The sequence below is a fragment of the Xiphophorus hellerii genome, chromosome 8, assembly GCF_003331165.1.
Source record: "Xiphophorus hellerii strain 12219 chromosome 8, Xiphophorus_hellerii-4.1, whole genome shotgun sequence".
Taxonomy (NCBI): domain Eukaryota; kingdom Metazoa; phylum Chordata; class Actinopteri; order Cyprinodontiformes; family Poeciliidae; genus Xiphophorus; species Xiphophorus hellerii.
Window position 1 is genome coordinate 3,065,667 of NC_045679.1, and position 16,328 is coordinate 3,081,994.

The 16,328-nt window shown below is 40.4% G+C and overlaps 3 protein-coding genes across 3 annotated transcripts in view; 1 reads left to right on the forward strand and 2 right to left on the reverse strand.

Moving 5' to 3' along the window:
* The window catches only part of LOC116724487 (NLR family CARD domain-containing protein 3-like), a 638,369-nt gene that overhangs the window by 442,583 nt on the left and 179,458 nt on the right, over positions 1–16,328 (reverse strand). The window lies entirely within an intron of this gene.
* Positions 5,346–11,539, forward strand: nim1kb (NIM1 serine/threonine protein kinase). The gene is made up of 4 exons (XM_032570324.1): positions 5,346–7,110; positions 7,983–8,258; positions 9,117–9,385; positions 10,313–11,539. Exons 2-4 carry the CDS (start codon positions 7,985–7,987, stop codon positions 11,075–11,077), a joined length of 1,308 nt encoding a protein of 435 aa, XP_032426215.1. The 5' UTR covers positions 5,346–7,110; positions 7,983–7,984; the 3' UTR covers positions 11,078–11,539.
* LOC116724590 (growth arrest and DNA damage-inducible protein GADD45 gamma-like) lies at positions 12,683–15,859 on the reverse strand. The gene is given in 4 exon segments (XM_032570365.1): positions 12,683–13,911; positions 14,521–14,719; positions 14,795–15,003; positions 15,006–15,859. Coding segments are annotated over 4 exon segments (600 nt in total). The 5' UTR covers positions 15,084–15,859; the 3' UTR covers positions 12,683–13,797.

A 16,328-nucleotide genomic window follows, 5' to 3' on the forward strand; every position in this document is an offset into this window, starting at 1 on the left:
CCAGTGGATGATAAATATGAGTTTAGAACAAATTATCACAATTTGGTTTGGATGATAACACTTTGTATTCGCTGTACAATTTTACATGTGGTCAGGAATATTTTAGACTTAGAAACTGAAAACTAAAACGGACTCCTACTTTCCTTGGGCTGCCAATAAAGGAACTTGGTGATAGAAAAAGTCAATAATAATAATATGGTTTTGTTTTTAGTTTTTAAATCTGGCCTGGTAATATTGATGATCTGTTACTAAGAAGTTCGCGCTGTTCTCAAAATGGCGGCACCTCGTTTCGTTAGCTGTTAGTTAGCTTAGCGTCGGTGACAAATACAGACATAGAAACCACAAACTACACAATTCAAACATTGTTTTGTTTTGTTCTTTTAATCCAACGGGATGACGAAGTTAAACTGTGTGAAACTGGAGAGATTTATGGCGGAATTCTGTCGACTGGAACAGGTACGTGACGGTTAGCTTAACGCTAATGCTAATGCTAATGCTCTGTACCGGAGTTTATGACGTTAAACACGAAACGAACTTTTCCTCGCTTTTAATTTTTAAAAACATGTTGAGTGAACCAACTTTCTCACTTTTCGTTTTGATATTGTGCCTGTTATATTTTTTTTAATTTGGAAATATATAATTTTAGTCATACTTAATATTCGATACTATATTAACTCTACAGGGTCTGCAGTCCACTTTGTTTTAGAATTTAAATATGAAACTTTCATATCAATATGAAACTTGTTTTGACATTTTTGTGGAAAAACAAAAACTCAGGGAAAAAAAAGTCTTTTCCCTGAAATGTTCTGATTTTTGTCTAGCAAATTTGTGACTTTGAAACCCAGAGAGTTAAATTTTTTCTTGAAAATTTCAGAGATTAATTGAATAATTTCTTTATTTTATAGCAAATTTGCTACTTTTAAAACTAAAATTTCTTGCCCCACGCAACCCCCCCCCCCCCTCAAATTTCTGAGATTAATAAAACAAATTCTTAATTTTTTGACAAATTTTTGAGTTTTCAAACAGAATTTTTTTTCTATAATTTTTCTGAAAATTTTTTGGCAGATTTTTGGCCTTTTATTTTTTCTATATACTTTGGCTGTAATATGCTATTGTATGAAAAATAAATGAAAACTCCATCTTACAAATTATAGAATAACTTAGTAAGCTGAGAAAAAGTTTACTCAGTTTTTTCTGTTCAGTGTAGAATAATTGGATCTAAGTTGGACTTTTCTTAATATGTTTGTTTTTTTTAAAAAATAATCCAATTTGAGGTCTACATGAATATAAATGATTAATTTTGCATTTATGTTTCCAAATGACAAGAAGCATTAAAAACTGCAACGTTTGAACTGAAACTGAATCTATTTTTCAGGATCGTTCGTTTTAACGGGACATTGAACGCAGCATTTACTCTCTATTGTCTCTGGCAGAACATTACAGAACTGAATGGTGCAAAAAACCTTCTGGAGATCAGGCTGGATGACTCCAACAGGCTGGTGAATTTTTATAGAAATAAGGAGCAGAGTCTAAAAGATGGTGAGTATTTTAGGTTATTTATTTGTTTGTAGTTGAACTTGTGATTTTTGTCTCCCTCTAGTGGCGCTTTGACAAACTGTTCACTGTTTTCATATGAAAAACTTAAACAAAAGAGTATTAGGGCTAAATTAGAGGTTTTATTTAAATTATGAGAATCATGTCATAATTTTATGACAACAATAATAGTAATATTAGCAGAATATGTCACAAAATAACTTTACTCTCATTAAAATCAGTTTTAATGAGAATACTGTGATAGTTATCTGGATCTGACATGATCAGCTTGTCTAGACTGTTAATTTTAAAAAAATAAATTCAGTTTGCAGAATCATTTAAAGGTTTTTCTACTATAATAATTTGATGCTGATCTGTTAAAATATTATCTCATTTGTAAAACTAATACCAATATAACTGCACAAGTTGCTCAACAATCCCCATTTTAATAATTTATCATTTTTCATGTAGGAGTTATAAAATTACAGTTTCATTCTGCTAATATTCCACATTTTATCTGGAAATGTGGAATATTAAACTTTATTCTCATTATTTCAACTTTATTCTCATATTATTATGACTATTCTTGTAATAAAATCAACTCATTCTCATGATTTTTTACATTTTACTCTGGTAGTAATAACATAATTTTACTGCATTTTAGTTTTTTATTTTCCTTTTTTTTACTCCATTGTGTCAGTTTGCTGATTCTATTATTCTAAAATGATTTTAAGGTAGATATTTTTCTTTGAGGTAAATGTTTGCAGCAGATTGACAGTTGATGCTGTTTGCAGAGAAGGAGAGCCTCCTGGTGACGGTGGACCGGCTGCACCAGACGCTGCAGGAACAATGTGACCTCAGAGGTAACGGCGCCACCTGCTGGTGGAAAGAGTTAAAACACCAGGAAAACCCAACACAAGCCTGGAGAAAAGATGTTTAATCTCCTGGACGTGATTTAATGATTTATTTCAACACTTCCAGTTTGTGCAGCAGTAAAGTTAATATAGAAAAGCCCTCGACATAATGCTGCCACCACTGTGTTTGACAGTTGCTGCAGTTCAACAAGCTTTATAAGGAACATTTAACTAATATTTAGTGGGAGTTTTTCCATCACCAGTCATCTTTCTGTCAAAATGTTTTTATTTTATTTTGATTAAAAACAGCAAAACTCCAAATAACTTCCTTAATTTAGGCTTTTCCAGAAAAGAGTTGATTTTGTTAAAGATGTTTCATCTTTAGCACCAAACTTTGAGAAAAAGGTCAAAGTTCAAACCTCTACTTTCTGTAACTACAACTTTGAGTGACGTTGATATCTGAAGAAATCTCTGATTCGTTTCAAATGGAAACAGTTTAAGTTTCAGTGGAAATCCACAAAAATTCAAACTGGTGCAACACTTTTTTTTAAACATCCTTAAAGTTGAATGTTTTTATCTTTATTGAATAATATTATTAAAAGCCTGAAATCTGAAAGGAAACAGCTGAGTGTGTCTGATGGGATTTTTGTTTTATTAAATAATCTGTGTGAACGGCTGAAGCTCCTAACAAAGTGAATCATTTTAAACAACAGGGATGAGTTTCAGGGGAGAAACTTTGGGGTTTTGTTACTTAATTTTGTGTTTTTGTTATTTAATTTTGTGTTTTTCTTGACGTTTCAGTGGAAAACCAGAAGCTGAGGAAGGAGGTGGAGAATCTGAAGGACGAGAATGAGAGAACAGCCGAGGTGAAAACAGAAACAAACGGATCAGTTCTCTGGTGTTTACATCTGATTTAAAATAAATCCTGAATATAAACGTTCCTTATTTTAACTCTGTGCTAATGCAGCTTTTTCTCATGAAATGATTCTGTTACTCTGGTCATTTATAACTGATTATATTTTAGGATTTTACTCTCGTTTTATTAACTTTATTCTGTCTCTGGTTCACTCTCTTTTCTACCAGAATTAGATTAGAGAAGGTGAATAAACCCTTTTGGTTTCAGTTTGTCTCGTTTTGTGCTGCTGCCCTGCAGGCTGGGCGGTCGGATGTCCAGCAGCTGCTCAGCCAGATGGCAGCAGATGAGGACAGACACCAGAGGGCGCTACAGGCCGTCAAACAGCAGAGCAGCAGAGAGGTAGAGGAGGCGCAGAAACAGGCGGAGAGGCAGAGTAAGACTTCACCAACTTTAACTGTTTATAGGTTTTATTCTGGTTTTTATTACTTTTAACAGTTTATTTTAGTTTTTAGAAATGCTGAGTTTGTGTTTTGCCCATCAGAGTTTGTTTTTCTGGTCAGAAGTGTTGATATAAACCAGTTTTCAGGTTTTTCTCTGGTTTTTCTCCAGTGGAAGCTAAAGATGCAGATGTTCGGCGGCAGCTGGAGGAGAAACATCTGGAGCTGGAGGAGATGAAGACGAGGATGAAGGAGCAGGAGAGGGAGCGGCAGAGCGAGCTGCTCAAGATGCAGATGGAGGTCAGCAAAAAAAATCACCTTTAATGTTTCTACAAATCATCGTTTGTTATTAAAGGTTACCGTAAAACAGCTGCTGATTATCATTTAATTTAAGTTTGTTTTCTTTTCTATGAACTGAAACTCAGAAACAAATATAACCGTTTATAATTCCTGAGTGTTTATAGTCAGTTTTATGGTTCGTTGCGCCCCCTGCTGACCTTCACAGGTACTGCAGGAGGCCAGACCTGCTGTGGATGAGCTTCTGTTTAGAAACACAATTCAATAATCGATTCATCAATTCATTGGATAAAAAAAATTGGCATATGCTGCAAGTTTTTCATTTAACCACCATTTTTTTACACAATGTTATAAATGCATTATAACATATAAATAAACAAATAACTGAATCCCTCTATAAGTAAGAAAATAAACATTTTATTCCCTAAAATGTAACAGAATTTCTTCAGTTAACGATTCATTAATAATTTAAAAAGATCCAAGTTAAATGATAAACTGAATTTGTGTGACTTTCTGTACATGTATTATAATTTGAGTTATATACGTGATACGTTTAAACCACCCTGCTATTGTTTTTGTTATTTTATTGTATTTTTTGTTTAGTTATATTATGCTAAGAAATACTTATAAATAATAATAATGATGATAGCAAAAGAGGCTTTAAAGGAGATTTTGTTTAAACAAACGTTGAACCAGGTGAAGATAAAACTAAATATTTTCCACTCAGAACTCCTCAGGTTGCAGACAAAGAATTAAAAATATATATTTTAAATGCAAAAAGTTTATTTTCTGTAGTTTTGGCTTCATTGCAGCTTTTTGTAATTTGTTCTTCCAGCTAATGGCCTGGTTGAGTCTGTAAGCTCCATTTATTGAACCATCAGATAATAGAGATTAATTATGATTTCACTAATTTAACCGTTTCAGTCGGTTTGAAGTAGCTTGTTAAATCTGTCTGAACTGAACGATTGATGAGGGATCCTCCAGTTTGAGCTGTTTGTTTACGTTTCTGCTTGTGTTTTCCAACAGTTTGGTGCGAAGTTAGCTCGGGTTCAAAGTTCAGCTCAGAGGAACCAGCAGCAGCAGCTTCATGGATCCAACCTTCTTCCTCAGAGCGTCTTCAAGCGGGTGAGCCAGAACCTCACCTACAGAAATAAACGTCAGGTTCTGTTAGATTGACCCAGAACTTAGCGGCGTGTGTGTGTGTGTGCGTGTGTGTGTGTGTGTGTTTGATCAGAAGCTGCAGTTTTTCCAGGAGGAGAAGAATAAAGAGATTGCGGTTCTGCGTCAGAGAATCAAGGAGCTGGAGCAGAGCCAGCGCGCCGTTAGCATCGGCAGCAGCGGCTATGTGAAGAGGAGGAAGTTCTAGTTTGACTCGGTTGTGTTCAGAAAAGTTTAAATTCGTGTTCTGGTTGCCGTTGCTGCATTTTCTTCGCCTTTTTCTCCGTCTGGAAGCACGTTGAACCCCACGCTGCCCGGCCGTATGAGGCTCTAATCCCATTAGACTGCAGCAGAGGAGGAAGCTGAATGAAACGCTAATCTGTTGCTGCAGCTTGAATCTGTTTCCATTCAGAGAAATAAATCAGTCGACTGCTTTCCATAAATTCATTAATTCAGCTTTAAAATCTCAGAGTTTGGTTTTGGTTTGATGTTTGAAAGCCTGAAAAAGATTCTCTGATAAACAGGCTTATGGTAGAATGAAAGTACACCCTTTAAATAAGGGAAAACTAAGTACACCCACCTGTAGCAGGAAAAACTTCCTCAGTATTTAGCAATATAAATAGTTCTGGAGCAGTTTGGGTCTAATGTTTTTAGTTTCCCACGGGAGCTGGTTGTTTAGACGTGTTACCGTGGCGACAAGGTATTGTTTTTACTAATAATATCTGAACTATGACCCCAAATCCCAGAGGAGCTGAAAAGGTGGAAGCTGAAACCATCTCTTCCTTCCATCGTTTCCCCAAATCCAACATTTTTCCAACCATGGCAGAGATTTAAAGAGGAGCGGCAAAAGCAAATGAGGTGGATTAGCAGAGTGTTTGTAACAGCTGATGGTGTCAATCAGGAGAAATATCATCTATCACTCAATTAGAGATGATAATTGAATAATCATCAACTAGTTAACGATTAACTGTTTACTAAAGTAGAGAATCAGACTCTGAAAAGGATAATTTATTAAAAAACCAACATATTCAACGGAGTAATTGAGTCAAAACTGTTCAAAATATATACACATATATACACATTTTATATTTAAGATAAAAAAAAACACCTTTGTCTGTAAACATGTTTTAATCAGAACTGCTAAGTGGCTGTTTAGCTTCACCAGGTTCAGATTTTATATAAAAAAGGATAGAAATTATTTAGCACCTTTTGCTATGTAGTAATTAATCTGTAATTGTATTTTTTCTTTCAGTGTTTAAATGTAAAATATGTAGAATGTGGCCATTTTTTAATCTGATTGATCGATTAATCGTCAGATTATTTGATTTCTGAGACAAACTAAACGATGAGTTAATGAATTCTCGGCGGAGCCACGTTGCTCCCCAGGTGTTCCCACCTGAATGGAGCTGCTCTCCAGCCAGGTCCTGATCTTGTTCCCTCTAATCTGTTTATCTCTGCTCTGCAGCCGCGCTCTAAACTGGACTCTCCTCTAATCTCAACGAGAACATCGGCTAATGCCGTTGCATAACGGTTCATCTTCAGCCGAGCCTCCAGGGAATGAAACCATTTCCTCCCACACACCTGGCCTCAACCTGCATAAATATCCAGGTTCTGGTGATTTAAAAACATAAAATACAGTCAGAACCAGAAGCTTTTGTTTGTTTCGGTTTAAATGTAGCGGGTCAGAGTTGAACTCAAACAGGATTAGCGATCATGGACACCATCTTGGCCGCCGTCCTTTGCTGGAGGGATGAAGAGGCGTGGCCTGTGGCGTCGTCTCAGCCTCCTCCTCCTCACATGTCTGCCGTGTGTTGAGTCAACAGTCTACGGTTCTCTGTTGGAGAGGAAACAGGTGGAGGCGGTGAAGCTCTGACCTCAGCATGTGAGAAGGTTCTGGTTCTCTGGGTCCGTCTGGGCCGGACTGTTTGGAGAGGACTCCGTCCGTTCTGAAGAAGACGGGCGGTTTGGACATCTGGTGAGATCTTTACTTTTAACCAGGTTGTAGAAACTTGTCCTAATAGAATCCTGTGTGAGATTATTAATATGAAGCCAAAAATAATGACACCACAAACTGTATTCCTTTATGGACTAGTGATGCTAATTAGCATCATACCTATTTTGTTATGAATACATACTAGATGGTGCATAAATACTCTCTTTATTGGTTGATACATATGCCTCTCGGATTATATTAGAAGTGCTTTGATGCCATCTAGTGGTCGGAGTGTGAATTACAGAGTTCTGCTGATAAACACAGTAAATGATCTTAACCTTGAACTAGATTGTGCAATAAAATGTATATTTAGACTGATTAATGTCTTCCACATATTCTATATTAAAATAAACAACATGTGATCAAAGTTCCAAAAGTTATTTATAATTTTGGGTTTGATGCATTTTAGCAACAATCGGCAACTAAGGAATAGAAAGCTGAGCTATGAGCTCATCACTTGTGGTGGATGGAATGTTCAAATTATTATTTTGGTCAATTAAGATCTGATTGACAGGAAAACACACATTTTTTTCAAATTTGATATAAATTTGAAACAATGTATTGGAATTAAAAAAAAACCAGTTTTTGCTAACAAAACATAAAATCATAATTTACAGAACCTGTGTGTTTAAAGTTCTCTTTCTCTATAGTCTCCAGTCTTCCTATGAAACCACAGACAATAGTAAACTGTTAAAGTTCAGTTCAAAGCAGCCTTGACGTCCTTATAAGGACTTAAAGTAGCCGGTTTTTAAGACTTTCTGGCTGTTTTGAAGGAAAACACAAAGAAATGTTGGGTGGTTTAAGACTTTTGCACGGCTCTAGGGTTGTTGAGTCCTCCTGTGTCTGTTTCGCAGCGATGCCTGGAAGCCAGTACCAGCTGACCCGCCACAGGCTGAGCCACAGCCTGTACAGCCTGACGGACAGCTCGGACGGCGGCCATGAGGAGGAGCGGCCCGACGACTCGCTGCACCTCACGCCGCTGCAGAAGCTAACGGCGGCCATGTGCAAAGACGAGAAGACCATCAAGGAGCTGATCATCGGCCGCAGGGTGGGCTTCTACAAGGTCAGAGGGGAGATCGGCTACGGGACTTTCTCCAGGGTCAAACTGGCGTTCCACGCTCTGACCAAAGGTACCATCAGAACCTCACCTGATAATCCCATTCACAGCTCCAGTCACACATGTTGTTATAGAGCTTGGATACATTAGCAATTAGCATTTTCATATTGTCCATTAGCCTCTTGAATTTCAAGATGACTAATTTTTCAAGATGGCGGCCATTTTTAACCGATTTTTGCCATAAAATGTTCCCAGTTTTAATATTTTAGATGAATTTTGTCTCTCAGTCTGTTTCAGTTTTTCTGGTTTTCTACATATTAATACTTTTCAACTTTGGTAATAAGTTAAAACATATCATGTGACAGTCGTCTTCATGGTTAGCATTAGCTTCCGCTAACTTTTATGTGCGAAGCTGTTTAGCGTTAGCTTTCACAAAACCATTTTTTGTGGTTAGCATTAGCTTCTGCTAACTTTTTCATGTGTTTAGGAGTGTAGCGTTAAATTAGTGGTTAGCTAACTCTTTGGTTAGCTGTGTTCACCACCGGCGGTAACTACTGTGGACATATATTCTCAATTACAACCATGGCGGCCATTTTGAAAAATGTCCACCAGTAAAATGAAACAAGATGAAGAAAATATGTAGGAAATTTATTGTTGAAAACATGAAGGCTATGAAACACATTCATCCATTTAGCAATTTTAGAGTGAAAATGTAATTTTCAATGACAACCATGGCGGCCATCTTGAAAAAACAAAAAAAGATTAATAATATGGATCCAATCATGTATCACTTGACTAAATTATCAATCTGTGGTAAATATTGGCACAATTTCCTTGATGACTGTGGCAGCCATCTTGAATTTTTTCATTTTTATTAATTAATCTATCTGCTGCACCACTATTAATATCTTCTCTGTTGTTCTGCTCATAGACAAAGTGGCTCTGAAGATCCTGGACCGGACGCGGCTGGACGCCCAGGCCCAGCGGCTGCTGTCCAGGGAGATCAGCAGCCTGGAGTGCCTGCAGCACCCCAACGTGATCCGGCTGTACGAGGTGGTGGACACGCCCAGCCGCCTCTTCCTGGTGCTGGAGTACGCCGGAGGAGGGGATCTGCACAATCGGATCTGCACCGAGGGGAAGCTGTGCGACAACGCCAGCAAGATCACCTTCGCCCAGATCCTCTCTGCCGTCAAATACATGGTGGGCGATTCTTCAGGAACCTTTAACCGGCTAATGTAACGTCTGTAATCGTGATCGTTTAGCATAAATCAATTCTGCGTTGTGTGAATAAAGGCCAGGAAACAGGATGAGATGAAACATTGTTTTTCTGTACGGAGCAGAATATGGACTGATCAGGAATCGGGTTCATCACCTTACGAGGAATAGCATTTCATGTTAGCATCAAGCTAATGGAACATTATTAACTGTTACACTAATCATAAACAATAGTTCTGCTAATGCTAAACCTGAAAACAATGGAAGGCTGCAGTTACACAATGCTATATAGTTAGATTCCTCCGGCTGCATTGACCAATCACGTCTTGTCACATGACACTAGAAAGCTAATGACGTCCCTTAAGCTTCAGAGCTACACACGTTTTTATGTACGTGGCTACTTAGCATTAGCTTCTACTCATTTTTATTTGTCAGTTTTCAATCGTTTTTTAATGTTGATTAGCAGCTTAATGCTAGCCCTGCTGTTTTCTTTGTGTGTTTAGCATTAGCTCTGCTAATGTTAAGCATATAAACTTACTAAGATTGTTGTTTGGTGAATTAGTGGTGAGTGAAGCTAACTCTTTCGTTAGCTGTGTCCTCCACTGGTAATAACTACAGTGGACACATATTTCCATTTCGGCCATTTTGAAAAATGTCCACCAGAAAAAAGAAACACAAGATCAAGAAAGCAAATGATTTTTATTGATTAGAATATGTAGGCTGTAATTTGACATGAAGCAGATTAGTCTAATTGGCAACTTTAGAGCAAAATATAAAAAAGGTAATATTATTATAACAATATTATTGTTTATTGCAATAACTTCTGGGAGAATTTATCGTCCAGGGTGATTTGTTATCGTACCAGTCCAACCAGTTCTGGATCTCCTGACCCGTCTCTGTTTTCCCCTTCAGCACAACTTGAACATCATCCACCGCGACCTGAAAGCGGAGAACGTTCTGTTCACCTCCGCCGGCTGCGTCAAAGTCGCCGACTTCGGCTTCAGCACGCGCGTTGCGAGCCGCAGCAGCTCGCTGGACACGTTCTGCGGCTCGCCGCCGTACGCCGCCCCGGAGCTGTTCAGGGACGACAGCTACCTGGGCCCGCCGGTGGACGTCTGGGCCATGGGGGTCCTGCTGTTCTTCATGGTGACCGGCAGCATGCCGTTCCGGGCCGACACCATGGGCAAGCTGCGGCGCTGCATCATGGAGACCAGCTACGCCATCCCGCCGTGGGTGCCGGGCCCCTGCCAGCGGCTCATCAGGGGCATCCTGAAGCCGGTCGCCGCCGAGCGCTACGCCGTCGACCAGATGCTGGGCTGCGATTGGCTGCTGCCCGTGGAGTTCCCCTGGGCGCTGACGCCGCCGGAGCCGCCCGGCCCGCTGCAGAGCCTGCTGGAGTCGGAGCGCGGGAACCCGGAGGACGAGGAGGTGGAGGAGGAGGTGCGGAGCGCCCTGGAGGAGCTGGGCTTCACCGCCGAACACCTCCGCAACCACCAGCTGACGGACAGCCGCAGCCCCGTCACCGGCGTCTACCGCATCCTGCTGCACCGCGCCCAGAAGAGGTGGGGCTGCGACTCGCTGCCCGTGGTCCGCGGCATGGTGAGGGACCCCAAGAGGGAGGGGCTGCGGGCCTACAGGGGCCTCAGGCACACCTCCAAGTTCTGTGTGCTGTCATAATGGACCGCTACGGGTCGGTCTGTGGCCTAAACAAATCATTCTTAGATAACAAGAGTTTAGTTTTTAAATCCAGACAAGCTGCTGGCCACGCCCCCAACTCAATGTTTACACCCACGCCTGAAAATGGCTGCAAACAGATGCACAGTTATATAACTGTACGTCTTTGAAAAGCAGAAGTGGAGCCTCCTGCACAGCCCATTGCATGGACCAATCACGTCTTTCTAGACACCAAGAGAAATAATTTGCCAAAAAACGGCTGGGTGTTTTTTTTTTAAGTGCTCTGGTTTGTTTTTAGAAACATTTGAGACCCAAATGGACCAAAGAAAACCATCATCATCATCATCATCATCATCTCCCCTCTTAGATTCACGTTTTATACTCTGAGTTCAGCGCTGGAAACTTTTCTGTTATTTATGTGAAAGTGCCTGAAAAACGAGAAATAAAATGACTGTGAGGTCAAAGGTGAAACCTGAAATTTTAAGTGTTTTTTTTAAACCATTTTATGACATTTCCACAGAAAGTGCTTCAAGGAATTAAATTCAGAAATATTTTTCCTTCCTTCAAACTGATGCTGCGGCAGGAATGAGCACCAGTAGCAGTCAGTCTTGCAGTGGCTCTGAAGAGGCCTCTGACTAACAGCTTAATATCTGGATGGCAAAAACGTAGCATTTCCTGGATGACATCATCAGTTGTTAGGTAGCTTTGCTAATCCTCCTCCTTTGCTATTGCTGCTCCTCATTAAGTCTGTTGTCTAATCGTACAGCCAGAAAGTAGCAGCTCAGGTATTGGTTTAAAATGCTAACCAGCTGTAATCAGTTGTAAAAAAAACAAACCAAAAAAATGTATTGTTGCCATGGTTACACATCATAAGAAATGCTCCATAATCCACTCGGCAAAAAAACATTTCTGAGAAAAGAAAAAAAACTTTCAAGCAATTTTTTTCTAGAAATAAACTTTTGAAACTTGGAAATTTGAGAAATTGATCTTAAACTTTCTATTTATTTCCTAGAAAATTCCTGAGTCTCTTTTCTTGCAAATGTTTTCTAGCTGAGGATTTTTTTTTCTTATGGATTATTTGTTATGATGCGAAAGTTTCAAAAGTTTATTTCTAGAAAAAAACCTGAACATTTTCAAATCAACTTATGAAACTTGGGGATTTTTCTTTTCATAATGAGCCGTCATTAAATGTGAGGACGTCCCAGGAATATCCAGTAAAAATTAAAGTTTCATTCTGTGTTTCTCCAGCCTGGCTGGTGCAGAGCAGGTGGCCCCTGCAGGGCCCCAAACATCTGATCTGTTTACTGTCACACAGTTGGTGAAAGTTTGGTAAACAGCAGCTGGCCGGACCGGACCGAACCGAACCCTCCCTCCTGGTTTCCCTTTCTTCCCTCTGGCTCGACTCCGCCCACCTGACCCTGCTGACCCCGAGCGGCAGATGGCGCGGCGTGGCCCCGGAGACATCTGCGGCCCAGACAAAGGGCCCTCTGTGCGGAGCGGCTATTGTGTGGAGCCTCATAGAGATGCAGATGAAGGCGACGCATCAGGGAGCGAAATCACTGATCCGTGAAGAACAGAGTTTATTCATCCAGAGTGAAAACCACAAAATCATCTTCAAGGATTTTATTCAGTATTTTTCACTTACAAACGTACAAAACTATTATTTCTAACAAGTTTAAAACACATCAGGTATTTTTTACAGTGTATTCAAGCTAATTCTCCAATAAGTGAAATCTGAATCTTCACAGAGAATAGTCAAAGGTTTAACTATGCAAAAAAATACAAAATGGAGCAACAATTTTCATATGTTCTGCATTTTAAGTCAAAATCAGCTAAGAGGCTGGTTAAATAATTTAAAATTAATTTTTTTATTTACTTCAGAATTGCAGGTCAAAAAAAAAGAAAACATTCTGGTCCAGATCTTATGTCATAACCAAGTCATTTCTCTAATCTTCAGAAAAAAAATTTCATTAGTAAAATTAAACAAAAACACCTTAAAACAACTAAAACAATTCTGCAGTTAAAAATGATCAAAAACAGCTACAGTCATTTTATCTTGGTTAAATTGTTTCAAATTATATTTGCATTTACATCAGAATTAAAGGCATTTTTAATTTTTTTAACAAATTTTATTACAAAGTTTTTTTTATGGTTTTATCAATAATTTAATCTTGTCATTTTCTAAAGTGAAACCTTTAGATTAGACTTTTCTAGATTAATTTTTGTCATCGTTAAACTTCTAAAGTGAAACCTTTAGAGAATTAAGACAATTCTGGAAAGTGGGAAACTTTTCCGCTGACTGCAACTGCTGCCATGTTGCTCAGCCGAAGACGAACATCTGAAAAGTCTCTTTCCAAGATGGCCGCTTCTTCCTCGGCACCGCTTCTTCTCCTGCTGCGCGTGCTTCTACGTGGCGACGTTCGCTCCGTGGGAACCACGGGACGCAGAACTCGCCTCTTCTCCTCCCTCTCCAAACCTCATCCGCACAAAGAATGAGGGTCGACGGTGTGCCGCCCCCCGCCGCGTGCCCGGCCTCGTTCGCAGAAAGAACCAGGCTCATCTTGGCACGGATGGCTGTGGGGGCGGCGGCGCTGCCGGCGCCATGCTAGCCCGGGCATGCTAGCTCCTCAGGAGCGCCCAGGAAAGAACCGGAAACGGAATCATCCCGGTCGGGATGAGGATTTCCAGGTGTGAACGGATCAGGTGAGCGGCGGAGAGCCGGGTCAGCGCTCGGGGAGGCTGATCTCAGGAACCCAGTCGTTCAGCCGCCGGCTCTCCTTGCAGAACAGGTGCAGCTTCTCCAGAGCCGGGTCCTCCCAAGACCCATCGGCCGGGTTCTGTTGGAGCGACAGGAGGAGCGTTAGCAGGGAAACGGCTGCTGAGCAGGGCCGGAGCTACAAGCCTCACAAAAGGGCCATAACACCAAAAGTATGGGGGGTTGTTCTACTGTTAGCATCTATATTGAAAATCAGCTGCAAATGTTGGAATTTATTAGTTTCAGGAGGGAAACAAAATGGCCGACTCTGACTCATTGATTGGTGAAAAAAATATACTAAATTCAAAGAAAAGTCATGGAAACAAAGTGATGATTAATGTCACAGAACTTCAGCTTTAGTAAAAATGTGGTTTAATTCTTGGAGCAGAAATGTGTGGAAGAAAAAATCAAGCAATAAATGGGCTTTAATGCGATGAAGCTAACAGTTTAAAATTTTTGGAAATTTAAAAAATAGATTTTTTTACTGTAATAAAACAAAGGTAAGTTTGCAGAAATTAATTTTATACAAAATATGTCTTAACCTAACAAAAAATTAATTCAGCCCAGTCACACTTTTTTGAGTGTAAAAATTAGATATATTCTGTAAGTTCCAGCTCATTTTCTCCTGTTTGTTTCTCCTGATGCCACAGGCCCCCCGGCGCCCACCCCGTCGTTCCGCCCCTGCTCGTACCGTGATGAGGACGCAGTGCGCGTCTTCCTGCTCGTCTCCGACGATGGCGGCCAGACGCTGCGTGTCGCTGACTCTGACGATGCTGATGTCGTTGTCGAAGCAGAAGGACTGGATGAGGGTGAAGTGGATCTGCAGGGCCACGTCCCACTCAAACTGCTCGTCCGTGGCCAGGACGCAGAACGACACGCTGTCCGGGTCTCTGTGGACGGAAAGAACAAACCGGGTCAGACCGGGTCGGGAACCAAACCGACCATCTGCGGATCTCCAAACTTACAGGTTCATGACTTTTGCGCACTCATAGACTCCCACGGTGAGAGACTGGTTGTCTTTAGCCGAGACCAGGACTTCTTCCAGGGCTGCGCCTGCGCACTGAGCGCGCTCGGCGGGCTTCTGGATCAGAACCTCTTCAAAAGTCATGATGCCGTCGGTGAGGATGAGGATATTCCAGGAGGAGGAAGAGCGTTTGGAGCGGAGCGGCTTCACGCGGCAGCTTTTATAGCCCCGCAGCTCGTGCGGCGCAGAGAAAGCGGCGCGCGCTGATTGGCTGCGGCTGAATGGCGCATTGATGTGATAATGCTTTTGTCGCACTTTGGCTCGTGGCAGATTGATGGGGGTCACGCGCGCTCCCCTTCTGCACGCAAACAAAAGGAAAATATTTAGGTTTCAAGTTTCAGTTGGAGCAGAAAGCAGCTTCACTTTCCCACTTCATGCACTGAAAAAATTCACAAAAATAAAATGAATTTATGTCATTTTTAATCCCAAACGACAAACAGATCCGCAAAATTATCATTTTGTCTTAAAAATCAAAAAAATCTTTGCATTGATGGGGGAAAATATGAAGTTTTGCAGAATGTAAACAGTTTAAAATGTTAGTTTTTGCAGAAATCTTGTTATGCATTTTTAAATTCATAAACATTTAACTAATTTATTTCATTTTTAAGCTCAAAAGAGAAAAGTGAAATCATTGTTTTGGTCCAACCAGCTAAAACATGAAGGAAAATATTTAGTTTCTGCAGAAATATTGCCATGCATTCATATGATTCACTTAATTAAACTGAATTTTAAACATACATAACAACCACAAGTGAAAACTTTTCGTTTTGCAACGAAAATGCAACCAACTCGGTGCATCGAGTTTTCTGCAGAATGGAAACAGTTTAAAGTGAAACTGTTGCGGATTTCTTCAAAAATAAAACATTTCCACGTCATGCATTCATAAACTTCACAAACATAAAACATTTTCCTCTCATTTCTAAGCTGTACTGACAGCCAGAATGTGTTTTTCTTGGTTTAGATGCTCCACATCTCCTGGTTTCCAGCTCATCTCTTCATGTTTGCAGGTTTGTTGCTCAGATGGAGCCGGAAGTGAGAAGCCCCGCCCCCACGCAGGTGGACCGGACCATCTGTGGACTAGAAGCTGACCGTAAAACCACCCGCATTGTTTTCACAGAACCCCCACTTTTTATTACCCCCTCCCCCCGCCTCCCTCTTATCTCCTCCATACAAATGCAAATGCGCAGCGCGTGCCAGAACTGAGCAAACTCCACGTGGCTCATCAGCTGTCCGTTTATTTACATCAGGGAAACTTTGGCTTTAAACTCACCACAGAGACGTTTGATTTGGAGAATTTAAAGAGTTTTGCGTGTGTTTTGTTTGCTTTACCAACATTTTGCGGCTTTCCGCATTTAGAGGTTCAAACTTTAACTCTTTCTACCGGTCGGATGGAAAAAACTTCAGTAAAAATCGGTTTTGAAATCAAATTAAATTGGATTCAACAGGATTTTAGTTCGTTTCAGAGTAAAGATCCA